Consider the following 21517-nt stretch of genomic DNA (forward strand, 5'->3'; position numbering starts at 1 on the left):
AGCTTGACTTTTAAAAGGCTATTCTCCATTCAATGGGGTTTTTAATTCTCCGATTTCTATTGAATCCGCTCACCATGGCATCACCTATTGTGATAGGAGCCTTTCTTATTGCTATGCATTGCACTTTTATGGTATGATTTCTCTTACCGAAATAAAGTAAATGATGATGATGATGATGATAGGAGCCAATTTACAGGGAAGCAGTTACTCAGCATCTCAAAGCTCTAAGTGTCCCTGATGGAAGCGGGGCAGTTACTTTTGTAATAGCTGCAGACGCAGCGTATGCCTTTGAAACATTTTTCAATCATGGGTGGAGTTGGAGTTTGAGAAGGTTGATTCTGCCTGAGGGCAGTTTTATGCCTACATAGTAGTTGATTCACTATCCCATTTTAGGGCTAACCAAGATTTTGAAATCTCTTTGACTTATCAGGAACACCAGATCTGGTTTGCTGGTCAATTGCCACATATGCACAGAAATGTTATTTTGGGGCCTCTAATTTACAAAGGGAATACATGGCTGGTCTCAGCTAGCTACAAGCCCATCCCTTGCCCCAACAGCCTACTACGCTCTGAGGTGCCCGGGGTTTTAAACTAAAAAGTCACCTTATAAACAGATTTGAATAGTTCGTACAATGTACTTTTGAGCTCCAGACCTGCTCTCACAGCAGAACCAACTGCTCCTACCCAAGTGCAAACATTAGTCAACATACTATTAATGTTATCATAATATTTCGTTCTGTGAAATTCAGTGTATAAATATATATACGAGAGCAATTCTGACTGGTCTGCTCTGAGCTAAACATCAAAATAACATATAAAGGCCACAAGTACAGGTATGCCAAGGTGAGGACGCACACAAACAAGACCTTAACATTTGCAGCACACAAAACCATGTCTTCCTCTCCCAAAGACACGTTTGGTGAGGTTCTATACAGACAAGGGAAAATGGGCAGCAGTTTCACAAAAGAAAGCAAACGCTTGTGGTTACAATCCATCACAAGACCCAGCGCAAAGACAAGGTACAAACATTGATGGTATGGGTAGGTAGAAATCTGAGCAGACATGGTACATACAAAATTAGTCTTGTGGCTGTAGAGAGTCATTCATTCAGCTAAAGAGAGTCATGGCAATGCATGTCCCCTTCAAAGTACTCAGAATAGAGTTCAGGAGTGGGCTTGAACTTAGTTTTGATCAGATTAGTGCCTGGAAACTGAACACAAAACTGCATATAACAGTAACCCAATCCCCATGTTATGAAAGAGGACTCAAATGACCTGGACAGAATTAGACCAAAGCACTGACTGATGATAAAGGAGGAGGGAAGGAAGAGGTGTACAAGGTTAATGTCATGAAATGTTGAGGAAGGATGGGTGCATGGCTTACCCTTCCAGAAGTTTTGGAATAAGGAGTTTATCACCAGTGTCTCACCAGGACGTTAGGGGCTTAGAAAAGTGGTAAGAATGTTCTACAGCAGTGATTCCCAATCTGTGGTCCGGTGATCCCTAGCGGCCCACGAAGCTTCCTCAGGGAGTCTGTGGCGGCCCAGAACAATTAACTAATTTAACTAATATTAACAGATTAATACAGTGTATATAAATAAAGTGACTAAATGTACAACTTGAAAATTGTAAAAACGTACTAAATATGTCAAGGAATTTGAAATTAGAGGCTAAATTAAATTATAATCAAATTGTTTAGAGGGAGCAGTGCAGCAGGTACATCAAATAAAATATAGTATGAATGATGTGTGGCTTCAATTGAATCTAGAAAAGCTCCAACCTTCCTATTTTTATTTTATTTGTTTGAAAATTAAATAAAAGATGTTATAATTTGTGTGTGTTTGATGGAATGCTTGTTTCTGTATTTTTTCTGTGTGACTTTGTAGGGGTTCCCAGATCCCGATAATGATGTAGTGGAGGGTTCCCGGGTTCTAATAATGATAAAGTGGGGATCCACAGAAGTTAAAAGGTTAGGAACCCCTCTTCTACAGGCAATGAGGTGGTTGGTGTGGTGGTCATTCTCTGTCTAAAACACAGTTCTTCGTGTACACCTTTCAAAGTAGTTATAATTGTACCTGACAGATAAGTTCTAAAGGACCAACAAAGAAATAGGAGGGAACTCATACCTGTTCCAATATGTAAAGGACTGAAATCCTTCTTTTGGTCACATCTTCATTAAACATTAGCATTCTTTAATCTGCAAAGTCCTCCGTCATGGTACCCTCGGGAAGAGCACAAGACCTTTAAAGGTACCAACTTCCTCAGGTGCACAGTGATGTGAGTTTTCCATTTGTTCCAATGTTATTTTCTCTCACAGAAAATGACAATGTAGTAAATACAATTCCAAAATGTAGAACTTCAATCATTTAATTAGTAACTTTTAAATTGTATCTTGCTGAAAACAAATGAAGAAAATATTCCCTTCTCACAAATACCACACAACAGCTGTATAAAGGAAAAAGTGTCTGCATTAGAGTTTGGGCTGAACACTGGAGCGGGGCTTAATTGTTATATTTCGTACGGCCATCATATATACATAATTTCAAACTGTTCCTTCACAGACTTGAAAAACTTGTAATAAGGTCTTTCCAAAAAGGGCTTACACATTTTAAATTGCTGACGATGATGTTCACCAAATACAGCTGTGCCTAGGCAACAGGAAAGGTTTGTTATCATTTGCTCATAAAGCTCATTCAATCTCTTTTCATAGTCTGACTGGACAGGGTAGCTGGCACCAGACAATTTATGTGTGAATTATCAGAAGAGGGGCTTTTGCTCCACTCACATGTTGTGAGCCAGGTGTACATGTTTTGTTTGGGCAGAAGATGTGCACTTTCACAAGAAAAGTTCTTGGCCTCCGCACAGCTATGATCGTTTTGTTTATTTACCCAGCTGCCTGAGTTTGAACATTCAGGGCCACACAGATGAAGTAATGCATGTTAAAGTGCCTCTCAATAACTAGATAATTTATGATGATTTTCTCTGGCACTAGCACTGAGAGCAGTCATTAACCTACATGAATTTGTATTACATACATATAACTATTTAGTTTGATAAGAACACAATAAAATAAACACTGCACATCCCCCCCTCCCCCCCTCCGGTCACCCGACCGGCCCCCAATTTTGGCAACTTGCACAGGTGAGACAACATTTCCAGATTCCGTCTCCAACACAGAAGACGGGCCGTAATATTCCCATCACTTGCCCCAAATTTTACTGAATTTCCAAGGACATCCCCTAGAAATATGAATCAGTTCCTCTTGCTTGGCACACCACTTCATTCCAGATCGCCACAGTATTAATCTAGGAGGTCGTAGTGATTTCCAGGAGCATGCAATCTCTCTTTTGGCTATCAGAGCTGCCAGCCCTACCAGCTTTCTTTCACCGCCAGCCCCCTCAAATTCATCCATAACAGCATGACTGGTCTATTTAAAATTGCAGGGAGGGAAGCAGCTATGCAGGTCCAGTATTTGGCAACTTCAGGACAATGACCGACCATATGGAAAGAGTCTGCTGATGGGTACTGACATCAAGTAAGGAGAGTATTGACATCAAGTACGTCTGTGCTTAGGGAGAATAAATGCATGCCAGAGTCACTGCGATGTCACATTGGATAGATGCTGATAGTGTAGCTGGATTAATCTAAGTCTCGTAGATATTGAAAGCTCCCAAGAAACCATGCAGGCCTCACGCCACTCTTCCTCCTCCAGCTCACCCACCCACACCTCCCATCTCCATCTTAGTGGGTTTAGTGTTTCTTGGGTGTTACAAACAAGGGCACAACATAGCTGGGAGATATCCCCTCGACGCAGTCTACCCATGAACAGTCACGCCTCCAAGGGACTGAAATCTGTCAAATCCTGTATTGTGTGGGAAAAGCGTAAAATGAGTTTGCAGAAGACCCGTAACATACATCTCCTAACACTGTGATTCCGATTAAGTCCCAATAACCTAAGCCCGCAAATCGTGCCGTGTGGTCAAACCAACGTCCCTTCTAAAGAGGGATTTGTTGAGTCAGGCATACCCCACAACCAGTGAATGATTTGGCTGCCCTCCATACCAGGAATATATCACTCTGGTGGCCCCCCGGAGGGCTTCATGAATTTCTGGTCTGGATTAACAATGCAACCGTCACCTTACCTTTTAACCTACACTATTATTATTATCCTACAGATCTTTGCTTCCACACAAATACATATCCATTCCCATGCTACCCACTTGTAATGCTTCACAGTACCATAAAACATTCTGTTGAAGCCAGACCACCTGGCATTGCCAGTGCTTGTTAAATAGTCGTTATTTTATAATGGAAAAAAGAACAATAAATGCTGTGTCAAAGTGAAAAAAATCCTTCACCCATGCTGTTACTTCAGTTAACGGATGTGAGAGACAGTACAACAAAACCTCTCCTATTTTTCAAACACTTTAATTAGACCGAACATGGCATATCTTAGAGATAGATGCTCATGAAACCCGTTCTTATGAACAATCTAACATATTATTTAACGATCGGAGGGAGGTTGTCTATATCGTTTTTTTACAAAAACCTTTTCAGGGGACATAATGGTGAAAAGTTGCAGAATTGTAGTTTACCCATACTGTGTGCACCTGAATGCCACCATGGAATGTGAAAAATCAAACCATTAGCCCTCTGAGTTGCAAGAGACTATCCAACGAGCAACTGACATCTTGAAGGGCTACTTTCCAGAGAAGTCATCACAGGCAATCAAAGCCCAATTGCGGAATTGATTACTTTAGTTTTGTTTAAGTTAAAACGTCAGAAACCTTCGCACATATGAAGCATTATGTGAGCATCAGAGGACAAGCTTGGAAAAACTTAGTGAGAATGCTGGAAATCCACTAGTACTTCAGGATGAACAAAGAAGGGGCACAAAAGACCTCTTTCTCATTGTGAAATTATAAGAACAAGGTTGCAACTACCACCTCTGAGAGTCAAAGTAACAGCCACTAGAAGGGCATCTTACTAAGTTACTGGCTTTAATGCACTCCTATGCACCAACCTGAGGACCCTTACAGTGCAGGACCTTGAAAGTAGGAGGAAAGCGGTTTATGAGTCCCTAAGTGCTACGCTTAACAATTGCATTCAGGATAACAAACTTCTCAGAGTTGAAAAACGTGAACTTAATTTCCGACTCAGCCAGGTAAGACAAAAATAGACAGGAGGGCATGCTGATCTTCCTTATCAGGGCCCAGCGGCAAAGCCAAAGCCACAAGACTTTGTACTCCTTTTGGTAGCATGCCTCACATATGAACAGAACATATATAGTCCCCTCCCCCAATAGAATGATGCTATTCTGCCCTTCTGTTGTAAGACAATTGCAATATACCACACAATAATAAGAGTCCTTATCAAACACATTAAAGGGAGCAAAGGTTACAGGACATGCCCCTTGAATGGCTCTCCCCTAGTTTAGAAAATACAAATGGTGACATTGGTAGAGAACGTATTGGACAACTCAAAAATGTGTAAGGATGAACTACCCTCAAAGAAAGGTTTGGGGGGAGGGGAGTAAAAGTGCCAGTGAAAAAAGCTCTCCCTGGGGACAACTGTTTTTCTAACCAATACATACACAAAGACACCCTGATGCAGCGCAGGTGCACCCAGGCAATCTGTCTCCTCACAACAAATGTGGTAAAAATAGGAATGGGGACATGTCATTCTCAGAAATATGTCTGAAAACCTTAGTCTTGCTCACCTTTCCTGTGTCTTTCTGGAAAAGACTGAACTCCAGAAAAGTGTAAATGCTCACTTGCACATGGATGTAAACCTGCAAGTGCAGATTTACAATTTTTTGAACTGGCCCACAACGTGTTTGGTAAAAATTACAATATTAAGTATAGGATTACATTTGCCTTTGTTGAAGGCCACAAGTGTACAGAAGATACAAATGTACAACTTTTATTCCACTAGCTCATAAGGCCGCTTATGACCTCTCACATGTTTGGTACCGCGCGCTGAAAGCCAATACTCAATGGCTCTGCTGGGGTCAAAGTCTTCAAATTTAGGCCCCTCCAATTTAATGAGCATAAGGTCCTGGAGAATGGCCCGATTCAGTCGACTTCGAAGTCTATGTTTAACCACATTCATTGCTGAAAATGCACGTTCAGCTTCAGCCGTGGACACACTGATAGTGAACATCATCTCTACAAGCTTCAAAATATTACTCAGATTGGAGGGGTGATTGGTTAGTAATGTGGAGTATGCACACACAACTGGTATGCTTTTCTTTTTGAAGTTGTGCATGTGTGTTTTAAGTCTGCTAAACTCCTCTATGATGGCCAACTTTTCCTGTGTGGAGAAAAGAACATCAAAGTGCATCAAGATCCCATTAAGGTCATCCCTGCCATAGGCATCAAGTTCTTCTGTACCTTCGGGCCACATTGTGTAGTCAAACACCTGGAACCCACGATATGGCATGGAATACAAATGTGAGAATCTTTCATCAATATACTGGATAACGTTTTCAACAAGCTGCATATCCCTTATGCTGGGTGCTGAGGGACATGGGCCAGACAACAGAATCTCCCAGCCATCACTTGCTTGGTGCCCAAATGTCCCTTGTTCTGGATGGTACAAATTATAAAACTGTTGCATGTTCTCACCTAGATCATTTTTCAAGATCTCTAAGTTTGATACACATCTTTCTATAGCAGGCTGGACATGAATTAAAAGAATGTTATCCCTTTTCAAAAATTCTGAAAGCTGAGAAACTGGTTCTAGAATATCTCTTAGTCTGTACAGGGCAGTGATGAATCTCACACTGGTTACTGAAGATAGGTATTTTCTTGCCCTAGCTGAAGACTCATCGCTTTGGGTGCCAATCTGCTCAAGGTGCATAACAACAGTGTGCAAGTCATGCTGCACTGCTTGTAAGGCCCCTTCTTTACCAGAAACCCATCGCGTTTCTTCAATGTCACTAAAGTGAGTAAAATTCGCCTGCAGAACCTTTGAAATTTTCTTTGCATCCTTTCTCCTTCTAGGGGATTTCCAATAGAACTTAAAAATACATTTCAATGTTTCTTCAAACTGAGAAATGTAAGTAGATTTGTTTACCACATCGAGAATACCCAGCTGAAGCTTGTGGGTTACACAATAAAAGGGTAGTAGGAATGGTATGTCATGTTTTAGCATTGCTGCAACCCCACCCTTTGATTCCATCATTACGGGAGCACCATCAAAATTCACGGACACAAGTGTTGGACCTGGAGAATGTGAAGACTTCATCTGGTCCAAGTCCAATGAAACCTTTTTGATGCCGTTAACAATACCATCCATCAGATCTGGAGCATGTTTATGATATAGTGGTACAAGGTCCGCAAACACAGTGTAGGGCTTTCCTTCATTGACTACCCTAACCAGCACGGTTTCTTGTTCAACAAGGGCATTATCAGTGCTCCCATCTGCAACAATACATACGAATCTAGAATTAAGAACAATATCCTTTATGTCTTGGCGAATAACTTCTGCTTCACATTTTATAAATTCAGAGGCTTTTTCTCGATTTGTGTAGTTGTCACCTAAATCCACACCAGCTGTTTTCATTGCACTACACAAAATATCCATGTCAGAGAGAGGCATGCCCTGTTTTGCAATACAATATGCATTTGTAAATAACACCATTAATCTTTTCCTCTCGATTTCCTTAAGTTTCTGCAAAGCTTGAACAATAAGTAATTGTGCTCTACACTGAACAGTGGGACTGGCACTGCCTGCATTGGAAGCCAAGGTTGGGTCAAGTGTTTTTTTCATCTCCTGGTTGTACAATAAAATGCACATTTTGTGAGCTTTACTTGTTTCGTGTGCTTTGATTGGTTCGACACGGAACTGATCACATCCATTCAGGAAGGCACACTTGCCAGATGGCGAGTGGCTAACTGCTAAGTCGGGGTATTTCAGGCAAATACTGCAGTACATTTTCGGGCTTTCACCCTGGGTCTCCTTCAAGAAAAGCCATGACCAACATTTTTTCCAGTGAGCCTGGAATACCCGCTTACGTTTCTCAGAATCATATTTTTTGTCCTTTCTTGATGTAAGGGGGCTAAGGCTTGTTTGATTGTTTGAGCTAATTCCTGGAAATCCATCTGCTTGTTTATATTGTGCTGCCTGCTCATTTTTAAAAAGGCTTGAGTCCATAACAGAATGCTTTTCCTCACAGCATAACGAAACACATGTGGTGTGAGATTTACTTTTTTCGTGTGCTCGAATTGGTTCAATGCGAAACTGATTACATCCACTCAGGAAGGCATTCTTTCTAGACACAGAGTGACTTACTGCTACATCAGGGTACGCCAGGCATATATTGCAGAACATTTTAGGTTCTTCTCCTTGTCTCTCCTTCAAAACAAGCCACGGCCAGGATTCTTTCCACTGAGCCTGGAACATTCGTTTCCTTTTCCCAGCATCATGATTTCTGGTTGTCAAAGAAAAGTTCATGTTGACTCTCCCGCTGGGACTAGAACCCTGGGACGCTGCTGCTTTTTCATTTCTGAATGTTTTGTGTTTCTTTTTCTTCTTGGTGTTGTTCAATTTCAAAAGTCTTTGTGCTTTGAAAGGTATTTCTAACCCCGGATTGTTTCGCAAGAAGCATGCCATATGAGCTTTGCTTGTTTCATGTGCTCTTATTGACTCAATGCGTAACTGGTCACACCCATTCACAAAAGCATTCCTACCAGACCCAGAGTGACTAATTGCTATGTCAGGGTATTTCAGGCAAACATCACAGAACATTTTCGGTCTTTCTCCCTGGATCTCCTTCAAAACAAGCCATGGCCAGGATTCTTTCCAGTGAGCCTGAAACATTCGCTTCCTTTTCACAGATGAAGAAACAGGACTGCTTCCTTCGGTGGAGCTGGTACCTGGGAATCCCATTGCCATTTCATCACCTCGGACTATTTCTTGAATCTCCATTTCATTGATCTTGTCAACCTTTAAATAGCTTCACTGGCTTCCTGAAACTTGCTGCACAAGGAATTCCGGAAATGTATACGGCAATTGTCTACACAGGGGTCTTCTGCTACACAACGCGAAAACTGGATGAGGCCCGGGCAGTCCAACTTCGATCAAGATATCCGTCTTGGTAATATGCAACTGAAAAGAATGACAGTTGATGTGTTAATTCTCAATCATGCAGTTAAAATGTACTTTCCATTTCTACCTGTATGTCTATTGATAACTATGTTCCTTACAGCAATGTTTACACACTGGTTTAGTTTTAAAACGAATGCCTCTAATGAAGAGATTACCAACTGGAATTGATAAAATATGATATCTGCAGAGGAATTAGAAACTACAGAAAAAATACAAGTTCATTTATCTTATCCTGTAGGACATGGCCAAATTATAGGTCTGGCGATAGCCAACAACTCTTGGTTTTACTAAAATTAGATGTATAATATGCTTACTTATAGAGGCTTTCAGGCAGCCATCTTCATCCATTGTCTGGTTGTGCCATGCTTGTTCTTCTTCTGCCCACTACAGCACATAGCATGGGGCAATCTGTCTGCCCACGTCAGTCATTGGCATACTTCTCTGTGAGTGACATTTTATTCCTTCACAAGAAGCACATCCTCATACAAAGTAGTTCCCTTCACAGCCAGGGACTACTGTGGCAATGTGTGCTTTTCAAGACCAAAAAAAAAATGTTTTCCTACTGGCGAGGCCACGCAGCTCTTCCATAAAACAATCTGTTACAAAATCATGACAAATTAAAGCAAGCATTGGCAAAGCAAAAATGCTGGCATCAAATGCCAAACCAAAGAGTTTTTCCAATGCTTGCTTCACTTGGGAGCAAGAACAAGTGTGCACAAATTGTCTTTTCTATTCAAATATTCTGTTGTTTTTTGGTCTCTCATGATTAACTAGTCTGTAAGCCAGAACACCGCTTTTATGTGCAATATTACATTCAAGGAGACATGCCAGGCAGGAAACATTTATGGAAAGTCTGTTGAGGCCGTATATATAGTTATGAGTTCTGAAAAATACTTGAAAGCCACTGACAGGGTGCAGGACAAACTACATACAGAATAACCAACAAAGTAGCAGTAGAGGATAGGTTTTGAAGAAACAGTGCTTGCTGATTCTGAAATCACTCTTGATGAATGAAACTTCAAAGCCTAAAGTAGTGACAAGTCTACTAAGCGGCCATACATAGCACATGTTTAAAGGAAAAAAAACACATCTCGAGCTCCCGCCGAGGCATTCTCCATGGAGATTTTTATCAAGATTCTTAAGAGGAAATGCTTACCTGCAAAGTTAGCACTGAACAGCAGCAGTCCGACACCATAGCTGCTACCCTGCTTTCCCCAGGGCTAAAACAATGGTAACTGAACCTAGGTGTCTACCTTGTATCAACAGGGATAGGAGTCGTGAGATACTAAGCATGCGTTATTTGCCTTGCCTAATAGATGCAGAAGGATGTCATTGTAGAAGGCATGTGGAAAGCGTGGTGAGGATAAGAAGAGTCATGAATAGTCCAGGGAGAGTCAGTGTGCAAAAAAAGGCAGGTTGTTTTTTCGTGGAATTTACTTTTTAAGGCGCAGTCACTTCTCAGCCAATTACAGTGTTGACTCATCAAACCAAGAATTAAACAGCAAGTGGGTTATGATGGAGTAGCTCCCGGGCAGTTACTGTACCACGTGTCTCCAGAGGTGCAAATGGAAACTGCAGTGTAGGGCAAATAAAACAAGCTACATGCACCAGCAAAACAGGTAACTTCCATGGGAAAGTTTAGAGAAGTCATAGGAGGCAGATTACGAAACTGGTGAACAAACAAAGGGCCTCATTTCAAAATTGGCGGTACATACCACCTACCGCCGCGGCGACAGTCGCCAAAAGACTATTGCTGCGGCTAAAAGCCGTCCGCCAAATTATGACTGTATCCGTGTGTGAGTGCGTATGTTGTGTTGTGTGCATGTATGTATGTCTGTGTGTGGATGTGTGTGTGTATGGATGTATGCATGCGTGGATATGTGCGTGTATTCGATGGTTCGTGTATGTCGTGGGAGGGGTTTGGAGTAGGAGGGGGGTGGGGAAGAAACCAGGGGAGGGGGCGGGGAAGGGCCCTATCAGTGACAGGGAAGGTTTTCCCTGTCACTGATAGTGTCTACTGCCATGGTTTTCCTGGTGGTAAGGAGGCCAAGAAAACCATGGCGGTAGGCAGGGTCATAATCCTGCAGGGGGGCTAGTGACGGCTGCCTGGCTGGAGACTGCAGTCTCCAGCCCGGCAGTCATTACTGCCGTGGTGGATGGTGCGATACATTGGAGGTTTGGCTTGGGCCAAAACGCCAACGTCATATTATGGGGAAAAGTGGGAAAAGTGCCTGTTGGCAGTACTTTTCTCCATTTTACCACCGTCAGCCAGGGTTTTAATGAGGGCCAAAATGTCTCAGAACAACGTACCTTTACAAATGTTTGCTTGTAGTTCTAAGTTATAGCATCTTCAGTGACATTCATAAACAGTGACTGCTCCAGAGAACATACGGGACCATGAAATACTTTTTGAATGAGAAAACCTTTTTTTATTTTTTTTATTTTTTTATATAAATAGAAAGCACAATCTTAGAGATGAAAAACTGTACGGTCACTTCAAGACAGCCTCTCTGACCATCTGCCACAGAATCTTGTATGGTGATAAGTGACAGTTAAATGTTTTGCTCTATGTAGTGCGATCACTGAAAGATGTGATCTATGCCTTTCACATGGTTCTTGTCTGAAACAAGATCACTACCAGTACTGAGACACTGAAAAATGAACCTGCCAAAATACTGTGGCGATAATTGTGATTGTTATAATGCTATGGAGATAAGTATATTAAGGTTGAGTATTCTTTTACTATACCCCACTTTATATATGTATGTACGTACCTTGATGATATATGTATCTTGAATATTCAAGTTAAGGATAGTAAATCTAGATTACTAAATATACTTTATATTCAAATTGTTCCCGTAGTTAAAGTTTGTATATTAAAAAACACACATAAAAAAAATAATAAAAAAAAACCTTTAGTAATTCATAAAGGCACCAGTAAACACTTTGTGTTGTTCTTTACTATTTTCGGCATTTTTGTCCTTTTCTATTATTCACAGTGAAAATATGCCATCTCTGTATGAACTGTCATCTAAAGGAAGCGAAATGAGGAAGAACTTGATAGGCTTTGTGCTTAGCATATTCCTGACACCCACATCATGCCGTAATGCCCTTATTGTCAAGACAAATATTAAGAGGAGCCATCGTTTACAGGAAAGAATCCAGCCGAAATGACGTTCAGAAGCGTCTTAATTATGCCCTTACTCTGTCAGGTGTAGACTGCCAATCATCTGCAAAGTTACAACCTTCATTACAGCACTTTGGGAACAGACTTTACTATCCATACGGGGAGTTCACCAAAAAAAAAAAAAAAAAAAAGATTCAATGTTACCCTCAATCCTGGATGAAATTACGAAGGACTTCAGCATCAAGGACTTCTGGACTGCCCTCACCGATATTTTATATGTTGAGTGGTTGGTCAATGTTGAGGCACTCTAAGTTAAAGCATTTCCTAGTGAAACACCCACCGTAGAGGCATACACCTTTAAAACATTCAATGCCAAGCCATTCTTGTTAATTAGCAATAGTCAGTCTTCTAGAGGCACAAAATCCCTTCTATCTTGTAAACCTAAAGAAGATAATCCCAAGTAGGAGAGCTGTTCAAGGTGCACACAAGAAAAATAAATATGCAAAAAGAAAATGCTTGTGTATATTCATCATGACAGAAGTCAACATCTAGAACATTTACCCAAGAGCTAAAAATGCATGGTCTGTGCCATGCCCGAGGGCCGCAACTATGGCAGCAGGGTTGGTTGGTGTAAGGTAGGCGTAGGGGAAATCAAGGCATATGCGTAATGTGGACAACAAATCAAGCTTTCACATGGCTACTGTCTGCCGCCCACAGTCTAACCTTATGCTCCAAGAATTAAACACAGAGCATTTACATTGGATGTAAAACATGAGAGAGAAAGAGATACTCATCTAGTGACTGAATTGCACAACGTAAAACTAGAAAACGTGGGATCAATTTCAGATTCACCACTTGACCAAACTGCGTGACTCTTAGGCAATTGTTTTATTTCACTTTGGCTCTTTTTTCTTCATTACAACATATGAGAGTGCATCTTGAAATACATGAGTTCAGGATCTATGCTCTACAAAACCTTTTCTTGTGTTTGATTTAATACTGTAATGTTGTTTCAATTATAATAACAATGTAGGCCACACAAAGGATGCACCTGACAAATGACTTGTCTCCTAGTTTACTAATGACGTTGTCAAAACGGGGTGGCATCAATGTTTATATGTTCATGTTTGAAAACTACCACTTTCAATAAAGGCCTCCTAAGGCAGTGATTTGACCTGATGTAATAAGGTGGAAGGCTTCTGCATGTTAATGAAATACACTTTGAAATTTGAAGAGAGTTTCTCATATTTTTGTATAATTAGTGCAAGATGTCCTCAAAAGTTAAGGCGTTCCTAAAGATAAGATTTCAGAATGCCCTTCTTTACCGTCACTTTAGTAAAGGTGCAAAATAAATGTTTGCCTGTTTAACAGTTTTTAATGTCCGTGCTCTGTCAAGTATTCGGCAGCCCAGTGCTGCTGTTCATCAAGGGGAAGCATATACAGGTCTGGAGGGCCGCATGCAGTCCCCGGAGCCGCACTTTGAGTATCCCTGATCTATACCTTCTGCAAAAGACATTCAATGTGAAGACACTCCCCATTAAGGAGATGCAGCCAAAACCTTCCCTGTTAAGTATCTATCATACACCACTTACAACCACTCTTTAGGAAGAATAAAAACCTTCTGAAATTAAACAACATATTTCCAAGGGGGAGAGTCCGCCAAAATGTCAACAACATACAAATGTGGAAATGTTTACTTTTCTCCTGTAGCTAAAATGGTAGCAACTTGTCAACTACAAACCACAGGTAGATGCTGCCATCATATGAAAAGAACCGAAAAAAGACTAAACATCAACCTTGTTATCTCCGGTACTTGACAATCACTCAATCAATTTATTTGTTGAGCGCGCTACTCACCCGGAAGGGTCTCAATGCGCTGGGTAAAGCAGTGGCACTGATGTGGCAGGCCACAAGGTACGTGACCTATCAGCAATAGCCATTAGGTATGCAAGTGTTTCTGCTGTCCTATGCAGAAGAGAGTTCTTTGTGATGCTCCATGCAAAGATTCATGGTCGATATCCCTAGGGATAACAGTACCAATTGGCAAGATATCAAAAACGATGGCCTGGCTGTATACAATCATAATATGAGCACGGCAGGAGACTTACATCACAACTCATCCCTTTGCTACTGCAATGGCATCTGATGAACCAACACTTCACAGCTGCCTACAAAAAAGGCATGAACTTATCCATCACAGATCAAACCAATGTTGGCTTCCTTGAGGACGAGCTGGTTCAGATCACGAAAAAACCTAATACACATTCCAAACTATAAGGCAAGAGAAATAAAGAGAACTTTTTAAAGCTCCAATTCAAACCACTTGAAAAGCATCATAGTGCCTCAGCTTGACCTGTTTGCAGCTGCAGAAGACACCAAGTGCCAAAACTTTGTGTGCAGTAATCAATAAAGCAAATCCAAATGGAAAGCCATTCAATACGCTGACTGTGCATCTTCCTATATTTTTTTCACCAATACCTCAAGAAACGATCCTTATTACCCAGGGTAGCAACACCAATGTTGTTACATGTATCCTTTTCATCCTGCCCAAGAGTCACATAAAAGATGTCCTATCCGGGACCAAGGCAAGATTAAACCTCAATATTCAAAACTGGTTTGCTGACCTAAGAGTACTTTTAACGCGGATACCTGCAGGAGGTGCCCCAAAAAATGGGAAAGAGTATGGTCCCCATGGTGGGACTACAGAAGACTAACGCAAAGGGAACATTGGGCCCTGGCCCACTACCAGGACTGAAGGTATACAGGGTGATGAACAAAGTTTATCATCTGATGTCTCCAATTGATTGTTTTGATTGCACAAACCTTCCAATTGCTATGGTATCATGCTCCAGACATGCCGACTGTTGTGTTGTTTTATGTTTCATTTTGGAAAGCAATGAAAAATATATTTTTTAAATTACAGACTGGTGATCACCGTTTATTGGGGGAAGTCCTTCTTAGATTTCCTTTTTGCAGTTTAAGTGATGAAGAATTTCTTAGAAGGCCCTTGCAAGTGTACTTTCTAATCATAAGACCTTCTACCTAGGAAAGTTAAGACGTGTGAATACAGTTTAGTGAACACAACTTCTAACTCAAAGAACGCACAGCAGTGTCAATAAGTCAGTGTCCAGTCAAACACTTAATTTTAAAATAAAAAGATGTATTTTATTTCTAACTCTACGCATTCAAAGCAGTGTTACAACCGATACAAACAATAACCTTTACACTAGAGGTCAGGGCTCTAGTTTTTCACTGGCAAATCCCTGTCCCAACCCACTCTTTGTAATGTGGTAGAGGTTACTCCCCATTCACTGGTGGTGGCATCCAGGGAATGGCCACTAGTAGGCCTTATCTTACGTCCACTCAGACTCTTAGCAAAGAAGTCAAATGTGTCTTGACACCAAAGCACAATTAGCAGTAAGTCCCCCTAGGCCCAAAAGGCCCGCAACTAGACTTACCCGCTTCAGAGGCGAGGAAGCTTGCAGCGTCTCAGCGGTTGCCCCAACCACAGGAACTGACATTGCTCTGGTCCAGGTTGAACAGTTGGCGGAAGACCTTGCATGTGGGTTCTCTCCTGACCTTACATGACCAGCTCCAGCAACAATCAGAGGTGCTCTAGTTCTCGTCCTGCACAGTAAGTTTTGTGCACCCCAGCAGCAGGGTTTTTGTTAGATTGTATTACAGTGGTCCTGGCAGGAATCCCAATGATGTGGCGATGCACTCCCGCATTCTCCTCAGTTCATGGGTACCACTGTGGCACAATCCTCAATGATTGATGGTGACCTTAGGTCAGGCAGTTCACAGTTTTTGGGCACTACCCCGATCCTCAGCAACTTTGGTATCGGCGGCCTCTCCTGGCAGATGAGGTTGCCATTACAATACTGACCAAGGCACATGCGATCACCATACAGTAGTCCGTACCAAGGGGCCACTTTCTGGCATACAGGGTCACCCGCTAGGCTCCACTCAGCTTTGGCCCTTAAAATCCGGCAATAACTTTCACAGAGCCACTTCTGGCATATGATGATCGTCGACTGAAATCTGCACACGGCAATGATCAGAGTGGTGCAGCAGCTGTCTCCTCACACTTCGCCCCGGGAGTCCACTTGTTTGGGCTCCCAAATGAAACTCACACCCTCCAAAACTCTCCTCTTCCTCACAGGACACACTGGTTTTGGCAAGCAGGCGGGCGCTGGTGCTCCATGCGCCAAAGCAGGTGATCTTGGATTCCCTGGGTGATACTCTGTCACCCAGCAGCAAGACTAGCAGGCCTTGGCCCCCCCGTCTTGTCACACAAGTCTTGCAGAGTTTCCCCTCCACACAAAGCCCAAAGGGCTGCTTGGCAGATGACAGATATTTGGGGTTTCAGCCTCCATTTCTTATAGACCATTTCCTTTTTTTAAAATAAGCTTTTATTTGTATTGTCGTTGACACAGTGGCAGAGGCAAAAGGTAGACAATAGTGTTAACATCCACTTGCAATGCGCCCACCCATGCTCATAACGATTAACAACCCTTAACTGCTAAACCACCACCCCCCAGATGACAGTCACCCATATATGTTCATTAAGGAGAGAGATTATAGTAGGAAAGCCATTAGTCAAAGGCATCTTAACTACCAGTAAAATTTTCCCTCTCTCTACGGCCCATACCTCCCCGGCATATCTAGCGGGTAATATTCCATCCATTTACCTCAAAATTTGTGAAACTTTCAAGGACAACCTCTGCTGGCATAGGTGACTTTTTCGGACACCATATACATGGCCATTACTCTTTTCAATTCCTGCAGTGTGGGGCGTTCCCCAGTATCAGGCGATATCTCAATTAGCCACCATCAGGCCAAGGCCGCAGAAGAGGAGCTGGACTTGGGGCAGATCTAGGTCATTAGGGATTCCTAAGATAAGGAACTTAGGGTCTAATGGAAGACGCACTGAAAGCACAGCACCCAATTCTCCTCTGGCCACTTTCCTTGGTGAGTGTTGTGAGAGGAGGCGGAATACTATTGTGGTAGGGATTCCTTACTCCCCATGTCTTCACCAGGCAGGCCCTAAGGTTCCCAAAATTGAACACAGTGTCCTCCATGTAATCTACCATTACAGGCACGCTTGCACTCAGTGTATGAGCAGCATGCACACTAGCCAGTACTGTTACTTCCATGCATTGTGCCACCTTAGGCACACACACATTCAGTGCACACAATCACTCTGCGTGCACTGCTCAGTATTGTAGACTTTCCCTAATGTGCCATGCACTACCACGTGCAAGCACACTGCTAGCACACACATTCACCGTGCACGCACACAACACTTCACCCTGAATGTATCATGCTTCCTGCAAGTACACATACACCCAGTACATGCATTCAGTGCACATGTACAGCATTACATCTTTCACGCAATATAGTCCTCGCATGTATACAGACACCCAGTACACCCACTCACCACATATGCACTGCTCTATCCCTGTACTGTAACTGTTCCAGACACATGTGAATTCAGTGCAATCACCACTCCTCCGCTGCACAGCACTTTACATCTAACTTCTGTAGGCCAAGGGCGAGTTAAGCACTTAGCAGAAGAACTTTGAAAAGGATGAGTGGGCCAGTAGGCCTCACTCCAGTAACACAGGTTAACAAGCATTTTCAATGCAATAGGTCTCGCATTTGCTTGAGTTAGACCTACTGGCATTGTAAATGCATAACTGGACTTTTCTTGCCACATAAATTGGTCAACCCTGCCACATAATTTGGTGCCCCTGCCACATATTTCCAGTGGCCCTGCATGTAACTAAAGCACTTCCATTTACTGCAGAGAGGCTTGCCCTGATGACTTTGAACATTTCTTAAGACTGTTTTAAGTACTGATTTCTTGTAATTTATTTTTATTGTGGGTGATGTGTGAGGGACTGTTACTGACATTTTCACAGAAATATTGTGTTTGTATCATACAGCATCAATAAAAAATGTTATTTAAGACCAAAACAAGACACACTTATGAGAAATGGGAGGGTGTCACGGAGGTTGTTTGCAGTAATATTAGTGAGCTGCTGCTGTATTACAAGTATTGAAAACACACATCACTATCCCTGAATAATCAACGTGAACACATTAAGAATTTGGACGGGGGTGCCTGTGCATTGTCAGTGACCAGGCCTCAGAGGGTGAGAAAGATCTGGAACTGGATGATAAATTCAAATCTGTTCTGAACAGGGGCCCCAAAAAATAAGTTTGGCCCAGTGCCCCCAAAATCCTAAAGATGCCCCAAGGGAGAACTAGAGCAAAAGTTTAATAAATGTGGTTGCACAAGTAAGGAAGTGGATTACACTGCAGTTGTCATATCCCATGAAGATGGCTCTTCTCATGAAAAGCATTTGCTAAAGAGTGAACAACAGATATGGAGCTTTACGTAGGGCATAACTGAGTCATGATAGCTGACATCTCCTCACTGCTGTTACTAAGAAGAAATTGGACCTGGGTGGCGGCTCTTAATCCACATGACAAAAGCTAATCTGTGTAAACACACTTTTTCATCCGTTGCCATCAGTGGCTGAAACATACTATTACATGGTAAGCAGGGTGTAGGAGAGGGGCTTAAGTGGCAGCGGAAAGAGAGAGGAATGTGGATTTGTAGGTGTAGTAAGTGGGATAAAGCACATTACTTTGTGAAATGACCAACATTTCTGAAGTGTTTCCAAACGGAGAGAGGGAGACAGTGTGTAAAACTTTCTGATGAAATCCAACAGACACTGCACCACACCCAACTGAAAGCACCTTTCCATGCCACAAAGAGCGACAGGGTATACATTTTTAAGCGACTTCAAGCTCAGCATCTATGTGAATTCTTGGTGGTGGATGAAATATGGCTTACAATCTCCAAAATCACTGCAGTTATTTTGCAGTTTCATATAGCGCGAACTCGACCAGCAGATATCCAAGCACTTTACAGGAGCACCAATTATATTACTCAAGTGCAGATTCATTTTTCAGGTGGCACGGGGAGATTAAGTGAATTGCCCAGAATCACGGGATGGTAAACAGACGCAGATACTCAAACCTTGTTCCCCAGTAACAAAGGGAGCAGCTTTGGAGCTACGTCATATTCGAGACATCTGTTGAGGGAGAACGTTAATGACAGTGTGAACGTTTTGAATAGCATGGATTAAAAAAAAAAAAAAAGGTTAAGTAAAGCATGTGAAATGTAATCACGAAGAACATTGTAATGATAACGCTTTTACACTTATAATATGCTGGCTGATAAAACCTGCAACATTTCCCGTTCCTATGTGCACAAAGTGGGGAAAGGGTGCAGTACCACAGGCTGTCCCTCGGGGCCCTCCATTGGCCACATACGGTACTGCTGTGCTGAAAAATGAAGCGTTTTGTGAAAGGTTTTATGCTGGCATTCAGGTTATGAGGGACAGTAGACAAGAGTAATACACTGGCTGGAAAAAAATAAGTAGCAACAGCCTGGAAAAAGCATACACTCAGGGAATGCTAGATTAAGTAAAGCTTGTGAAATGTAAGCAGGAACATCATGGTTATGCAAATTAAAAGGGAGGCTTTGACGAACACGAGCAGGAAGCCAAGAAAAAAAAAAGTCCCCCAAAGAACAGATAAACGTGACAAAGCATAAATTATACAATAGCTAGCCCCTGCTCCCAAAGAGAACAAGCATTTGCAATGCAATAGGTAACGCATTTGCTCGAGTTAGAGCCATATGTGTTGTAAATTCCTAACTGGACTTTCCCTGCCACATAAATTGAAAATGGAAAGTGAAACAGTTGACATAAGCAAGCTGATTCAAACTGCCACAGCCTCCAGGAGCACAAAGGAGGGACACAAAAGGAAAAAGAAGTTTGCTCGCAGTCAAACGTATCGGCAAACGTGCAATTATCCATGTAACAGGGTCAATAGGCAAGGCGGTAACAAGACTGTCGCAAGGAGGGACAAACAAAGAATTTACCAGTGATGATAAAGGATTTTTGAAAGGCAAGCCCATGAACGAGTGACAGTGATAGGCGTGCAGTGGGTGTGGTTAAAAACCCACAGAAAAATTACAACACGTCAGAGCTCACGCTTGACCTAAAAAGAAGGTACAAAGAGGCATAACTGACCACTAGCAAACAAAGATTTTTAAATGACACCGAAACGAACAAATGAAATATGCAAGAGGTATATAAGAGGCAATACGCTTACGCTCAACCTAAAAAAAAAAAAAAAAAAGACGTGCTCACTCCGACTGATCACTACACAGTGCTGCCACCACCGCATTCATCATGCTTAACGTCTGCTGAAGGCGGAAGCCTTCCACTACCATGAGGGTATCGTTTTCGGCACCCTTCCCAGCCAAAAAAAAACGCAATATGTGAGCCAGGCCTACATCATTGCTCACATGCATGATCTGTGTGTACCTATGACAACACAAATCAGCATTAGGGATCCAGACAACAGTACAGTGGGGGTACTCCGGGCAAGGAAACATGTTCATTGCCATGCCGAGGACTTTTCCGCTCCAACATATTTAAAATAAATCTCCTTTTCCAGCCTTCTTTCAAAAACAATCTTCCCTAACAGATCACTTTCGTACCATGGATGGGAAAAGTCCCCTTTATATATCAGCCCAAAAATAAACCCATTACAAGTTCTAAACAACTGCTTATTTGCAGATCTAATCTTACCATCTCAGCAATATTGAAACAGCTAGATTGATAATGCTTAAGCCTCATTCCACTAGAAAAAAGGGTGACAACCACTTGACTTCTCACGAATGTCTACCCTGGGACAGTCTGTTGAGCATTCACTTTGATTTTGGTCCATACCTCTGCAAGAAACTACCAGCTAGACCCTGGAGTCAACTACCCAAGTGTGCTTATGTTTTCTGCGCAATCTCTTCAGGTAACTGTCAATTGATTTTGCTGTTTTCCCAGTTGTAATTTAACCAGGGTAATTGTTATTCCAAATGACATGCTAAAGAATGGTAGGTATCTTGCATATATAATATCTCTGACAGGTTTCGTTTTTACTACCTCACACCTTACTAGCCACCTCCTATGAAACTCAAGTTGCATTCACTCACCCCCACATAACAATGTACCCCATAGCTGTTTCTCAGCTGCATTCTACCCCAACACACACATCTGTGGCAGTTTTACAGAGGTACTCATTTGCCTAATTACCACTTTCTGCCCTGCAGCAGGCCAGCATTTTCAGCTACTCAGCCCCGTCCGCACTTCAAAAAGACACACATACGCCCCTTACCACCTAGTATCCCTGCAGCAGACCT

General features: G+C 42.2%; 1 protein-coding gene across 1 annotated transcript in view; it reads right to left on the minus strand.

The window, feature by feature from the left end:
- Positions 1–21517, minus strand: part of GEMIN7 (gem nuclear organelle associated protein 7) — a 41442-nt gene that overhangs the window by 5316 nt on the left and 14609 nt on the right. Inside the window, exon 3 of the mRNA XM_069207731.1 lies at positions 7077–9110. Within this exon, the coding sequence (XP_069063832.1) occupies positions 7077–8930 (1854 nt within the window). The 5' untranslated portion in view covers positions 8931–9110. The remainder of the gene's footprint in view (positions 1–7076; positions 9111–21517) is intronic.

Source organism: Pleurodeles waltl, chromosome 9 (assembly GCF_031143425.1).
Source record: "Pleurodeles waltl isolate 20211129_DDA chromosome 9, aPleWal1.hap1.20221129, whole genome shotgun sequence".
Taxonomy (NCBI): Eukaryota; Metazoa; Chordata; class Amphibia; order Caudata; family Salamandridae; genus Pleurodeles; species Pleurodeles waltl.